Source organism: Rhinopithecus bieti, unplaced genomic scaffold (genome assembly GCF_001698545.2).
Source record: "Rhinopithecus bieti isolate Rb0 unplaced genomic scaffold, ASM169854v2 scaffold_40368, whole genome shotgun sequence".
Taxonomy (NCBI): domain Eukaryota; kingdom Metazoa; phylum Chordata; class Mammalia; order Primates; family Cercopithecidae; genus Rhinopithecus; species Rhinopithecus bieti.
Window position 1 is genome coordinate 1,854,571 of NW_016817546.1, and position 12,964 is coordinate 1,867,534.

At 44.4% G+C, this 12,964-nt stretch overlaps 1 protein-coding gene across 2 annotated transcripts in view; it reads right to left on the reverse strand.

Annotated features, from left to right (window-relative positions):
* Positions 1–2,423: 2,423 nt before the first annotated feature.
* Positions 2,424–12,964, reverse strand: part of VAMP3 (vesicle associated membrane protein 3) — a 10,943-nt gene continuing 402 nt past the window's right edge. Inside the window, exons 1-5 of one of the 2 annotated variants that reach the window (XM_017856061.1) lie at positions 12,482–12,615; positions 10,320–10,389; positions 6,527–6,685; positions 5,696–5,747; positions 2,424–4,259 (exon numbers count right to left, since the gene is read on the reverse strand). In XM_017856061.1, coding sequence (XP_017711550.1) covers positions 4,240–4,259; positions 5,696–5,747; positions 6,527–6,685; positions 10,320–10,389; positions 12,482–12,483 — 303 coding nt within the window. In that variant the 5' untranslated portion in view covers positions 12,484–12,615 and the 3' untranslated portion in view covers positions 2,424–4,239. Of the gene's footprint in view, positions 4,260–5,695; positions 5,748–6,526; positions 6,686–10,319; positions 10,390–12,481; positions 12,616–12,964 lie in introns of those variants that run through there. The other variant, XM_017856062.1, reaches the window with a different exon arrangement.

The following is a 12,964-nucleotide window of genomic DNA, read 5'->3' on the forward strand; positions in this document are numbered from 1 at the left end:
AGGGAGAGGCGGGGACTGGGGGCGGGCAGGGGCGGCCCGGGCCAGTTCTCTGGGGTCGGGTCCTGGAGTTTGTAGGTGGCTCCCCGCTCTCCGAGCGGGTGTGGGAAGGAGCCCAGGGTGGGGCGGGCTGCTGGCAGCGGACCTCGTCGTGCTTTGGGCGTCTTCCCGGGTTCCCACGGTTTTCACCGCCCGTGACCTACAGAGCCCACCCCAACCGCCCCCATCCTTCGCTAACTCTTTAGGTGAGGGGTGGACTTGGAGGAACCAGGCCGTAAAGCAGCCCTGGTAAAAGCCCACCCGGTTTTTAGAAACAGATTTTTTTTTTTAGACAGGGTTTTGCTCTGTCGCCCAGGCTATAGTGCAGTGGGGCGATCTCGCCTCACTGTAACCTCCGTCTTCTGAGCTCAAGCCAGTCTCCTGCTTCAGCCTCCCGAGTAGCTGGAACTACAGGTGCGGCCACCACACCTGACTAATTTTTGTGTTTTTGGTAACGCTGGTCTGTGTTGGCCAGGCTGGTTTCAAACGCCTGAGCTCCAGTGATCTACTGGCCTCGGTCTCCCAAAATGTTGGAATTACTGGCGTGAGCCACCGCACCGGTCCAGAAACAGAATTTTGACGCTGGAACTTAAAACACTTCCCTGGACTTGCTAAAATTAGATTCATTTGGCAACTGGAGGAAGACAAATGTAAAAGACACTCTTTCAGAAAAGGAAGGTGTAAAGCCCTTTGAAAAAAAAAAGTCTGAAAGCTCAGTTTAGATTGTAGCTCAACACGTCAGAAATGAAAGGTACAGTGCAGAGTGCCGCCCCTCTCTGCTGCCTGGTACAGAAAAAATATTCAGTATTTGTTGGATGAATGAAATTGTATGCAAAGGAAGCGGGGAAAAGTGAAGTGAGTGAGTGTTCATGTGAGGTGTTGAATAAACCACCTTATCCTTCCGAGCGGTACTCTAGGTTGACCTGCTCTCCTCCGAAGGTGGGTTTTGTCAGACTGCATTCGTTCAGCATTTATTGCGTGCAGATCTGGGTAGGGACGCTTGGAATCCCAGGGGACAGAAGAGTGGACCAAAGTCCCTGCCACCCACGGAGTTGACGTTTTATTGAGAAAGACAAACCACCCCATAAATAAGTTCATAAAACTTAAAGGGATGTGTAGAAAACAAGCTACTGGAAGGAAGAGTAACTGGGAGAGAGGTGGATGGGGGAGGCCAGAGCCTCCCGAGATCAGCGAGGCAGGCCTCTGGGAAGGCGGATTTCAACCTGAGATGAGAGGCGCCTGCCGCGGGTGGGGAAGTAGACCCTGCACAGCTGAAAGTACCTGCAAAAGACCTTTGGAAAGAAGTAAGTTTGCTGATGAGAAACCGAAACAAACTATCAGGTCTCTTTCTCCCTCAGGGCTTTCTTGCCTGTTTTCATTTATAGCTTAACTCTGGCCTTCAAGCCACACCCTGATGTTGAAAGTCTCAAGGGCACAAGTCTCTCCAGTGTCAACAGCTAGCTATACTTTGGCAAGTACTTTGCTTGGAGAAGAGAGAGCTGGAGAGTCGTGTGAGATGAGGTCGGAAAGTTAGAAAGAACCAGACCATGTTGGGGCCGGGCGCGGTGGCTCGAGCCTGTAATCCCAGCACTTTGGGAGGCGAGACGGGCGGATCACGAGGTCAGCAGATCGAGACCATCCAAAAAACTAGCCGGGCGAGGTGGCGGGCGCCTGTAGTCCCAGCTACTCGGGAGGCTGAGGCAGGAGAATGGCGTAAACCCGGGAGGCGGAGCTTGCGGTGAGCTGAGATCCGGCCACTGCACTCCAGCCCGGGCGACAGAGCGAGACTCCGTCTCAAAAAAAAAAAGAAAGAAAAGAAAGAACCAGACCATGGTGGGACCTGTAATTCGGGAAAGGGACTTGGATTTTCCTATTGTAAACATAAAAGTCCTCTTCCACCCATATTATATTGTTTCCTAGGGGTTCTAGAGAAAGAATGGAAATACATTCATGGGGAAAATATCTACATGAACAAAACAGCGCCATGTGTCTGGGGATGTCCCTCACCCATCCAGACCTATCCCAGGGTCCATGTCAGCAGCCATCTAGTCTACCACATACACGGTCAGCTTGCATATCCCTTTTTAAAGACCATCTATTTAGGGAACTCCAAAGCCAAATCCTGAATTTTGGTAATTGTGTAAAAGCCAGTTTCCTCATCTATACTAAAAAGCACTTCTCACAAGGGGAGTGGTTTGCTTCTCTTCACTGGGGTATGGGGAAATGCTGGGTACTAAAAAGTAGAGTACCTAGAGAGGGGCTGGTGAGAAAAGGGGAGAGACAGTTTCAGAGCTTCTAAGGGCAGGTATGGAGAGCAGCAAGGAATGGCAGTTTCAGGACTTGGATCAGGCGCAGCTATTCCTCTACAAGAAACACAGGTGCCACAATCATGTTTATAAACACTTTATTTAGGTCACTACAGTGGGTAAGTTCCCAGCTAAGTGCACAGATACAAGCGAGGTATTTCTGGGTTAATGCAGGAGCCAGTGGGTTACATGGGTCTGAGCTCTGTGGCCAAGGGGCGAGCACCAAGGTTTCAGAGTCACACCTGGCCAGAGATCCTGCGCTGAGGGTGGGCTAGTGTCCTAACACTGCCAGCTGCATTCTTCTCACAGCTAGCCACACTGCAAGGCATGTCTTCAAAAGTAAATCATTTCAGCGATGTTAAGGGAACAGATGTTAAAGAAATGGAAGTTGTGTCCTGGTGCGTCTCAGCTGTTACTGCTTTATAAGTTCTAATAGCATGTGAACAAGAGTTTTAGAATATTCCAGTAACAATAAGCCACAGAGCAATAAAGTCTGTGTCTTTCTCCCTCAGTGCCTCCTTGCCTGTTTTCTTTCATATCTGAATTTCCATCTTTAAGCTGTGTATCCTGATGTTGAGTCTTATGTATACAAGAAAAGTTTCTCCAATGACAAAGTTTCTTTGATGACAACAGCTACTTCCAGCATTCCCATCAACAGCATTCTCTGCAGTTGATGATATCAAAGCAAAGGTCTCTGGTTGGCTACTCTCTGTGAAAAGAGTCGCTCACCCCTGACCAATGCCTAATTGCAGGCATAATTTACAAAACTGATTTAGGAAGCAGATGTGACTACAAATAGGAAACAAACTCCAAAAAGTTATTGTTTATCTTCATATTTGGGCCAGATAATGATCAAGTTCACAGGTGGTCTTACTTGAGGCTACAGAATTGTTGCTTGCATAATTATCAGAAACATGTTGGAGTCCACAGCTGATAATCTGCCAACTGCTGGGTAAAACTCTTCTGTCTATAGGAATGAGACGGTCAGAGTCTACCTCAAACCTTCTCTAACCCCCAGGCAGAATACTGAATCAGAAGGGGAGCCACACTGTCTACAGCCTTTCAAAAGGAAGAAACGCCTGTTAAGATGTAGAAATTTCATACACAAGGTAATGATTTTAATTCTGAAGGGGCACCTTGAGTTCCATTTGGCAGGTTTCTGAATTTAACTATCAGGAATACACTTACGGCCATTTTATCGGCATTTAACTTTTTGGCAAAATAGAAGCTTTGGTCATAGCCATAGTTCTATAAAATTTTTTTAAAGGAGGTTATTTCTGATTAAACAACATTTTTAGCAAGTGATACTTAACAACAACAATGTAAACATCTTCAAATCTAATGCAAGAGTTAAAGCTCTTCACCAGCATCTTATCTTAAATATAGCGAGAGTCAGTAGTGCTTACAAAAAGTAGAGGGTTCTCTTCTAGGGAATCAGAAAATTATCAAAATAAGGCACAGCCTGTTGTTATCACAGATTTGTGTTAGGCAGTAGTGTTTTTTTCTGGAAGGCACAAGTTGGAAGTCTGATTACCCAAAGTTTTAAAATGTGGTTCTGAAAATAATGCCAAATGACAAGGGTAACTAACTGGGAGCAATGGCAATTAATTAGTGACAACATTACATCTAGATTATAGCACTCTGGAACTTAAGAAGGCCTCTTCATCAGCCCATACGTAAATCTGTAAAGACACTGTGCAAAATGTGGACGGGGCTGGCCTTACTTCTAATTTGGAGTGCATATTAAAAAACAAAGGCACATTTCCTAGAAATTCAACTTTAACACAAAAAATAACATTTTAGACATAACAGTAGGTAAGCTTGATAATATAGCAGGCTCTAAGTCAAAAGTCTTGAAGAGGTTTCTTGAACAGCAGTTTTGAGTTCCGCTGGTTCTTCATGAAGAGACAACCCACACTAAGAAGGAGAGACGCAAAAAGGCAGGGGAAACAGCAGGTTAGTCTCTCAGTGCGAATCCCAAGCCAACATCCAATGATGCGGTCTAAATGTGATCAGAAATTAGACTGGGCTGATTTCCTACTACTGGCTTCTCTCCATTCTACAGAGGGCTAGAGGAAGGAGACTAGAGTCAAAAGGATCCAAGTAATTGTACCTTCTCGCTAAAAGGAAACATCCACTAACATCCATCTATCAATGAAAGAAGTCATGTTTCGGTTCTCATATACTGGGCTACAGATGGCAATGAGTTGTTTGAATATTATATAATAATAGTTGTGTGTGTGTGTATACATATATATTATTTATATAGCTATTTTTTTTATATGCTAGGCACCAACGTAAGCAATTTTTATTTATTTTATTTATTTATTTTTTTTGACACAGAGTCTTGCTCTGTTGCCCAGGCTGGAGTGTAGTGGCACAATCTCGGCTCACTGCAAGCTCCACCTCCCGGGTTCACGCCATTCTCCTGCCTCAGCCTCCCGAGTAGCTGGGACTACAGGCGCCTGCCACCATACCTGGCTAATTTTTTGTATTTTTAGTACAGACGGGGTTTCACCACGTTAGCCAGGATGGTTCAATCTCCTGACCTCATGATCTGTGCGCCTTGGCCTCCCAAAGTGCTGGGATTACAGGTGTAAGCCACTACGCCCAGGCAATTTTTATATATTTACCAGATCTGTCCTTTAACAAGCAAACAAGCAGGTACTATTATTATCCCCATTTTACCAATGAGGAAACTGAAACCCAGAGATATTAAATTGTTTGTCCACGGCCATACAGCTGGATGGTGGTGGAACCAGGATGGATCACAGTTACTCCATGCTTTTAACCACTACATTACATAAAAGTAAATATATGATAAAAATATATTCAGAGAAAAGAAGTGGAAATGAATAAATTTTCCCTAACTTCAAAGGATTAATGTTTATATCAAATATTAAGACTTAAACAAAACTCAAATACCTAAAACATTTATTAAAGAAAACTGAAAACCTTGGAATAAATGAACCTTTCTTTTATTTTTTTTGAGAAGAGGTCTCACTGTGTCACCTAGACTAGAGTGCAGTGGCATGATCATGGCTCACTGCAGCCTCGAATTCCTGGGCTCAAACAATCCTCCTGTCTCAGCCTCCTGAGTAGCTGGGACTTACAGGTGTACACTACCATGCCTGGTTAATTATTAACAATTGTTTATAGAGATACTATGTTGCCCAGGCTGGTCTCAAACTCCTGGACTCCCAAAGCTTTGGGATTACAGGTAAGAGTCACCACGCCTAGCCAAAACTAACATTTCGGAGGGAAATTTTAATCTGAGTTCTTGTACACAAAATCAATGGTCTGTGAACACATGGAGAAGACTTTTCCAATCAGTTTAGAGAAGGGTAACTCACCGATGATGATGATGATGAAGATAACCAGAACAGTAATCCCGATTGCCCACATCTGTAACAAAACACATATCCATATCACATTTCAAATGCAGACATAATGTGCTTGTTGAAGAGTATCATATAATATTCGTCTAGTCACTGAAAGGGAAATTCAGGTGCATACAGTCTGGAAGAATTCATAATTTCTAAAGCCTAAATTAAATGTTCTCAATTAGGGCCTGAAGGTAACTTCCCTGCTTTTTAAAAGATGTTCAAATGATGTGTGGCCTCTAGCTAGGCATTTGTTTGTGTCTACAAGTTTTCCACATATGGAAAGGCTGCTCAGCTTGCCCTGTGTCTCAAAGTGTCACTTGTAAACAAGGCAGAGGACAGGATACATCTGGATCTGGTCGCAGCATGCTGACTCGCTGACTGGGAGGGCTGCTTTCTACTCTTCTGTTGCGCACACTGTGGCTTTCTAGCATTTCTTTCCCTTGACCTTGGAACCATTCACAGAACTACACGAAAACTAACCAATTCCAGCCCTCTCCTATGTGTTTGGGGCCCTGCTGGGGTAGAGGGTTGGGAGGGGCTGATGACTGTGAGTGATTTTGGATATTCTTGTTCTACGTGCATCTTCTGAAGATCAGCCACAACACATAAAGGATTCCTAGTGTGAGGCTAGGAAAGGGTATGCAGTCAGTGTTTCAGATTCACAGTGGACCCACATTTCCATGTGGAGGAAGTCAAACCCACCTCCCAGAGTCATGAAAGTCCATTATCTGTAGCCTGTTAATTATCTGAGAATGGAGAAGGGGGCTTAAATGTAAAGGTGAGTTAAAAGATAATTACCTTGCAATTCTTCCACCAATACTTCCTCTTCAACTTGGCTGCGCTCGTTTCAAATTGAGAAGCGCCTGCCTGCAGTGCATCTGCACGGTCGTCTAACTCAGAGAGCTTCTGGTCTCTTTCCAGAACCTTGTCCACATTAACTCGCATTATGTCCACCACCTAGATGAGTGTGATCACAACAAGTGAGTGTGATCACAAGTAATGCATAAAGAATGGAGGAATAGGGCCAGGTGTGGCGGCTCACGCCTGTAATCCCAGCACTTTGGGAGGCCGAGGTGGGTGGATCACCTGTGGTCAGGAGTTCGAGACCAACCTGGCCAACACGGCGAAACCCTGTCTCAGTACTAAGAATATAAGAAAATTAGCCGGGCGTGGTGCTGGGTGCTTGTAATCCCAAATATTCAGGAGGCTGAGGCAGGAGACTCACTTGAACCCAGAGGGCGGAGGTTGCAGTGGGTGAGATTGTGCCATTGCACTTCGACCTGGGTGACAGAGTGAGACTCCGCCTCAAAAAAAATAGAGGCACATTGTTCTTTCAGGTCAGCACTTTGTTACTTTGAGCCAAACTTTCGCTTTAAAAAAAATGAGCTCACTCTTTCATCATCAAAACAATCAGCATATTAAGGACAGAAGGGAATTTCTTTAATATGATAAACGGCATTTATGGGAAAATCCACAACTAATATCATGCTCAATGGTGAAAGACCTCCCCCTAAGATCAGGAACGAGACAAGGATGCTCATTTCACACTGCCACTCAATACTGTACTGAACAGAGCAATTAGTCAAGAGAAAGAAAAGGCATCCAAATTGGAAAAAAAAGAATAAACCTATCTGTATTTGCAGATGATTCTCTCTATATAAAAAATACCAAAGAATCCACAACAAACTGCTAGAGCTAACAAATTCAGCAAAGTTGCAGGGTACAACAACACATAGAAATCAGTTGTGTTTCTATACACCAGCAACAAATAATCTGAAGTGGAAATTAAGGAAACAATTGTGTTTACAATAGCATCCAACAGAATAAAATACCTAGGAATAAATTTAACCAAAAGGTGAACGACTTGGACAATGAAAACTAGAAAACATTGCTAAGAGAAACTGCTAAGAGACATCATTAAATGGGAAAACATCCTATGTTCACACACTGGAAGACTTAATATTGCTAAGGGGGCAGTACTCCCCAAAGTCACTTCGCAATTTCAAAACTTAATACAAAGCTACAGTAATCAAAACAGTGTGATACTGGCATAAGGACAAACATATAGACTGATAGAATAGAACTGAGAGTCTAGAAATCAACCTAAGCATTTATGGCCAATTAATTTTTGACAAGAGTGCCAAGGCCATCCAACAGTTTTTTCAATAAACAGTGCTGGGCCAACTGAAGAGCCAACATGCAAAAGAATGAAGTTGAATCCCTACCTCACCCTATATACAAAAAGTAACTCAAAAGGGATCAATAATCTAAGTGTTTAAGAGCTAAAGCCATAAAACTCTCAGAAGAAAACATAAGCGTAAATCTTCATTACTTTGAATTTGACTGTGGATGCTTAGATTTGATACCGAAATCAGGAACAACGAAAGGAAAAACAGATACATTGGACTTCATAAAAATTAAAAACTTTTGTGCATCAAAGAACATTATCGGGCCAGGTGCAGTGGCTCATGCCTATATTCCCAGCACTTTGGGAGCCCCAAGCAGGTGGATCACCTGAGGTCAGGAGTTCGAGACCAGCCTGACCAACATGGTGAACCACTGTCTCTACTAAAAATACAAAAAATTAGCTGGGCAAGGTGGTGGGTGCCTGTAATTCCAGCTACTCTGGGGGCTGAGGCAGGAGAATCACTTGAACCTGGGGCTTGGAGGCTGCACTGAGCTGAGACTACACCACTGCACACCAGCCTGGGTGACAGAGCAAGACTCTTGTCTCAAAAAAAAAAATAAGATAAAAATTAAAAAAGAACATTATGAAGAACGTAAAAGACAAGCCACAGAATGGGAGAAAGTATTTGCAAATCACATGTCTCATAAAGGAAGATTTAATATCCAGAATACATAAAAAACTCAAAACTCAAAAACAACCCAATTAAAAAATGGGCAAAGCCTGAACAGACATTTCTTTAAAGACACACAAATGGCCAATAAGCACATGAAAAGATGCTTAACATCACTAATCATTAGAGAAAGGCAAATGAAAACCCAAAGAGCTCAGTAGGATGGTTATAATCAAAATGGAAAACAAGTGTTGGCAAGGATGTGGAGAAACAGGAACTCTTGGACTCTTGCTGGTGGGAAAATAAAATGGTGTGGCTATTGTAGAAAACAATTTGGCAGTTCCTCGTAAAATTAAACATACAGTTACTATGACCTAGCAATGCTACTCCTAGGTATATATTCAAGATCAATGAAAGCATATGTCTAAACAAAATCTTTCCTGTGAATGTTTATAACAGCATTATTCATAATTGTTGAAAGATGGAAACAACTCAAAGACTCATTAACAAATGAATGGCTGAACAAATTGTGTATACGTATAGAATGGAATATTACTCAACCATAAAAAGGAACATGGTATAACACGTTACAACTTAAATGAATGCGAAAAACTTTGTGCTAAGTGAAAGAAGGCAGACGCAAAAGGCCACATACTGCATGATTCCTTTTATATGACATATCCAGAACAGGCAAATCCACAGAAAGAGAGAGCTGATTAGAGGTAACAAGGGAATGGGAGGAAGGGGAAATAGTGAATGATTACTAAATGGGTATGAAGTGTTCTGGGGTGATGAAAAAGTTTTGAAAATGGAAAGAGGTAACCGTTGCAAAATATTACGAATATACTAAATAACACTCAATTATATACACTTTAAAGTGTTTAGTTGTATGTTATGGTAATTTCACCTCAATAAAAAACAACTCTCCTTAAAATTCCTTTGGTTAAAAAAAATTCCAATTTGATTTTGTAAGTAAAAAGAAGTTTCAGGCAGGACAGAATTACAATGGGTTTCTTACTGGGAAAATCTAAAATTTTTAGAAGTTCATGAACAAAGCCATCAGATCAAAACATTACTATATTATTTCACAACAGTATCTAACATAACTTTAACCGTTTTTTAGGGCAGCTAAATGCAGAAAGACCGAAACATATCTGTTGGACAGTGACAGCTTTTAGGAATGTGGAAATACTAGTCTGAATTTCTCAATCTTTTGCTGTGGTTCTCCACATACAGCGCAGAACAAAAGATGAAGGTCCTCTAGCTCAAGAATTCTACAAATAGAGATTTGCTGGGCTAATGGAGTTTGACAGTATCTACTTTGTGTGAGTCAATGGATAGCCATTAGAGATGAATTCTACGGAGAGGCTTGCTTAGGCTGGATAACTAGTAAGTGGACAAAGCATTTTGATAAAAAATCTGATCAGAACTGGTCTTGGCTTGAGCAATCTAAAGACCTAATCCTAACATTGTATTATCCTATTTTATAAAGTGGTTCTTGGGGAATATACTCAGGGAGTGGCATTCATGCTTTAAGCAGATGATTTTTTATTTTTCCTGAGCTAAATGTTATGAGCAGGTATGTGATTCTACCACAGGAAAACAAGCATGAAACCTAGAAAGTCTGACTTTTGCTTAGATCTTCCAGCACAGCAGGGAGCAAAGTTCTGTTACAATTACGATATAGTCAGAATTTGCTTTACATTCACACTTTCATGATACTTTTTCCAAACAGATTTCCAGAGTGCTCATACTTGTTTAAAATTCATATTTCCAACATTTCAGAGCAATACCTCATCTACTTGATTTTGTGTCTGCTGAAGTCTTCGATTACTGCCAGCGGCAGCAGTTGGACCTGTAGACCTGGAACATGTAAAGGCAGGAGCATGAGTAAATTACGATTCCAAATACATTTTCTTAAGTATAAACATGTTACTCTGGGACTCTCACTGTTAACAATTTCTTACATTAGAACTAAAGCAGAAAAAGAGATTCTTCCTGAAGCAATGAATAAAAGTTTTAATTACTTTTCTTCTAATTTCTCTATAATTTCCAAGACTCTATAATTTCTCTATAATTTCCCACCTACTAAAGGGACAAACGTGAAGGTTTAATAGGACCTACTTTGTATCCCTGAAGTATCTGATCCCACGACAGGTAAACTCTACTGTCCTTTTTTGAAACTGGTTCTAAGGCACACATCTGCTTGAACGTACTCAGTCCTCTCCTGATCTTTTCATTGTGGCAGGAACTGTTTTCATAGTTATAAACAGTTATAGAATGCCCTTTTTCCAATATGGAAAAATAGATTAATTTACAGAAACAGAGTCAGGAACACTGGGATGCAGGGAGCGGTTGGTGTGAGTGGAAAGGTGTGTTGAAGCAATGCTTCCTCTTTTAGGAAGGTACTCTTTTTTTTTTTTTTTTTTCCTCTTTTGAGAGACGGAGTTTCCCTCCTGTTGCCCAGGCTGGAGTGCAATGGCATGATCTCAGCTCACTGCAACCTCCGCTTCCTGGGTTCAAGCAATTCTCTTGCCTCAGTCTCCCAAGTAGCTGGGATTACAGGCATGCGCCACCACGCCCGGCTAATTTTGTATTTTTAGTAGAGACGGGGTTTCACCATGTTGGTCAAGCTGGTCTTGAACTCTTGACCTCAGATGATCCGTCCGCCTCGGCCTCCCAAAGTGCTGGGATTACAGGCATGAGCCAGCGCGTCCGCCCCTGGAAGGTACTCATGTTTTAAAATCTTCATCAAAGGCTTTATTTCTCCCCATGCAGATCCTTCTTAACCACTCTGACTCTGAAGTCATTATTGGCTCCATTACTTGGAAAGTATCACTTTGGTTTTTCAGGTATAAAGTCCTGCCTCCTCGAATAGATTACAGGTTCCTGGGTCTTCTTACTCTCTTCTCTGTATCCTAGATAGCACCTAGCATGTACCTTAGTATACAACAGTCTGATGGACTGTTTGAACAGTCACTTGACATCTGTCATGTGTCAATGACCAGGGCTACAACAGATCTCATCGCCGTCCTCACAGAGTTTAGTGTCTGGTAGATAAGTAAGGACCATGCCGTGGTGCTAGACTCTTTCCATGCATTTTCTCCTTTAACCCTCATAACTCTCTGAGGGGAATATTACTCCCATTTTACAGATGAGTAAAGTGAGGTTTAAAAAGTCAACACAGCTGGCTGCCGTACAGTTTGTTTTTAGATCAGGTCCTGTGTACCTGGGATCCAGATCTTAACCACTGTGATCTATTGACACAGCAGCCTCAGCAGGAACATTCGAGGGGGGGGGTCCCCAACTCCTGGAAGAAACCCGGGGCTTCCTCCGACGGTGAGCAATGAACAGAATGGAGGTGGAAGAGAGGGTCCTTGTGATTCTTAATCATTAGCATTCTCTGAGTGTTACCACTGGAAGCACCGGTTTGCAAGGGCCACAAGAGCGCTTTCGCTTAAGAGAGCGAAGGCCCACGGTTAAGTGATCTTTCCAGTGCAGATGCCCCTAGCCAGGCAAGGAGCTCTTCGGCCCACAGGGGGTCAGCACAGGGCCGAGGTCCTTTCCTTCGCAACTTCCGTGGCCCAGCGCAGAACTGGGCCGAGAGCGGGCCCTCCCGAACCAGGGCAGTGGTCCCCGTTCCTCTCCGGGACCTCGGGGACTAGAAGGGGAAGGGGCGAGGAGCGGGGTGCGGGCGCGCAACTCACTTCCTCCGGGAAGCGCCTCGCCGCCCCGCCCTCGTCCCTTCCGCGTCAGCCCGATGGCAGCGGAACCCGCCCGGCCCGTCGGCAGCCCGCGCCCCAAGGGCCACCGCCCGCCCCCAGGCCTCGGGATCCCCGCGCAGCCCCGGCCTGCGTCCGAGCGGCAGCCGGCGGCAACTGGGCAGTACGGCGATCCCAGCGCGAGCTGCCGCCTGCGGGGCCCGAAGCCGCCCGCGTCGCGTAGCATCACTCACATTTTGGCAGCTGAGGCGGCGGCGGCGGCGAGCGAGGGTCAGCAGAGCAGCAAAGTAGGGACCGGAGGCCAAGGAGATGGGCGGAACGGCGCGGCTCCGGGCAAAGACGTCACTAGGCAAGGCCGGCGGGAGTGGGCGGGGCGCAGAGGGGGCGCGCCGGAAGTGGGCGGGGCGTCGTGGCGGGCGCGTCCAGGGCGGGGTCAGAGCGAAATGTCCCCTCCCCGGACTAGGTCACTTGGGAACTTGAGGGCCACAGGGGTCCCAGGGCGGTCCGGGCTCTGAAACGCAGAGTGCAGGTCAATACAGCTTCCTCTCCGCACCGCCGCCCGCGCTGGCGCTTGGGGACGTGGTCTGCAAACGTCGTGCATTAGGCACTGGCTGGGGACTGTGTGGATAAGTGAGGGTGGGCGCAACTCATGTTATTCTGGGCTCGGGACCATTTCTCTCTAACAGTATTAGAGACAGATGATTGGCTTCTGCTGA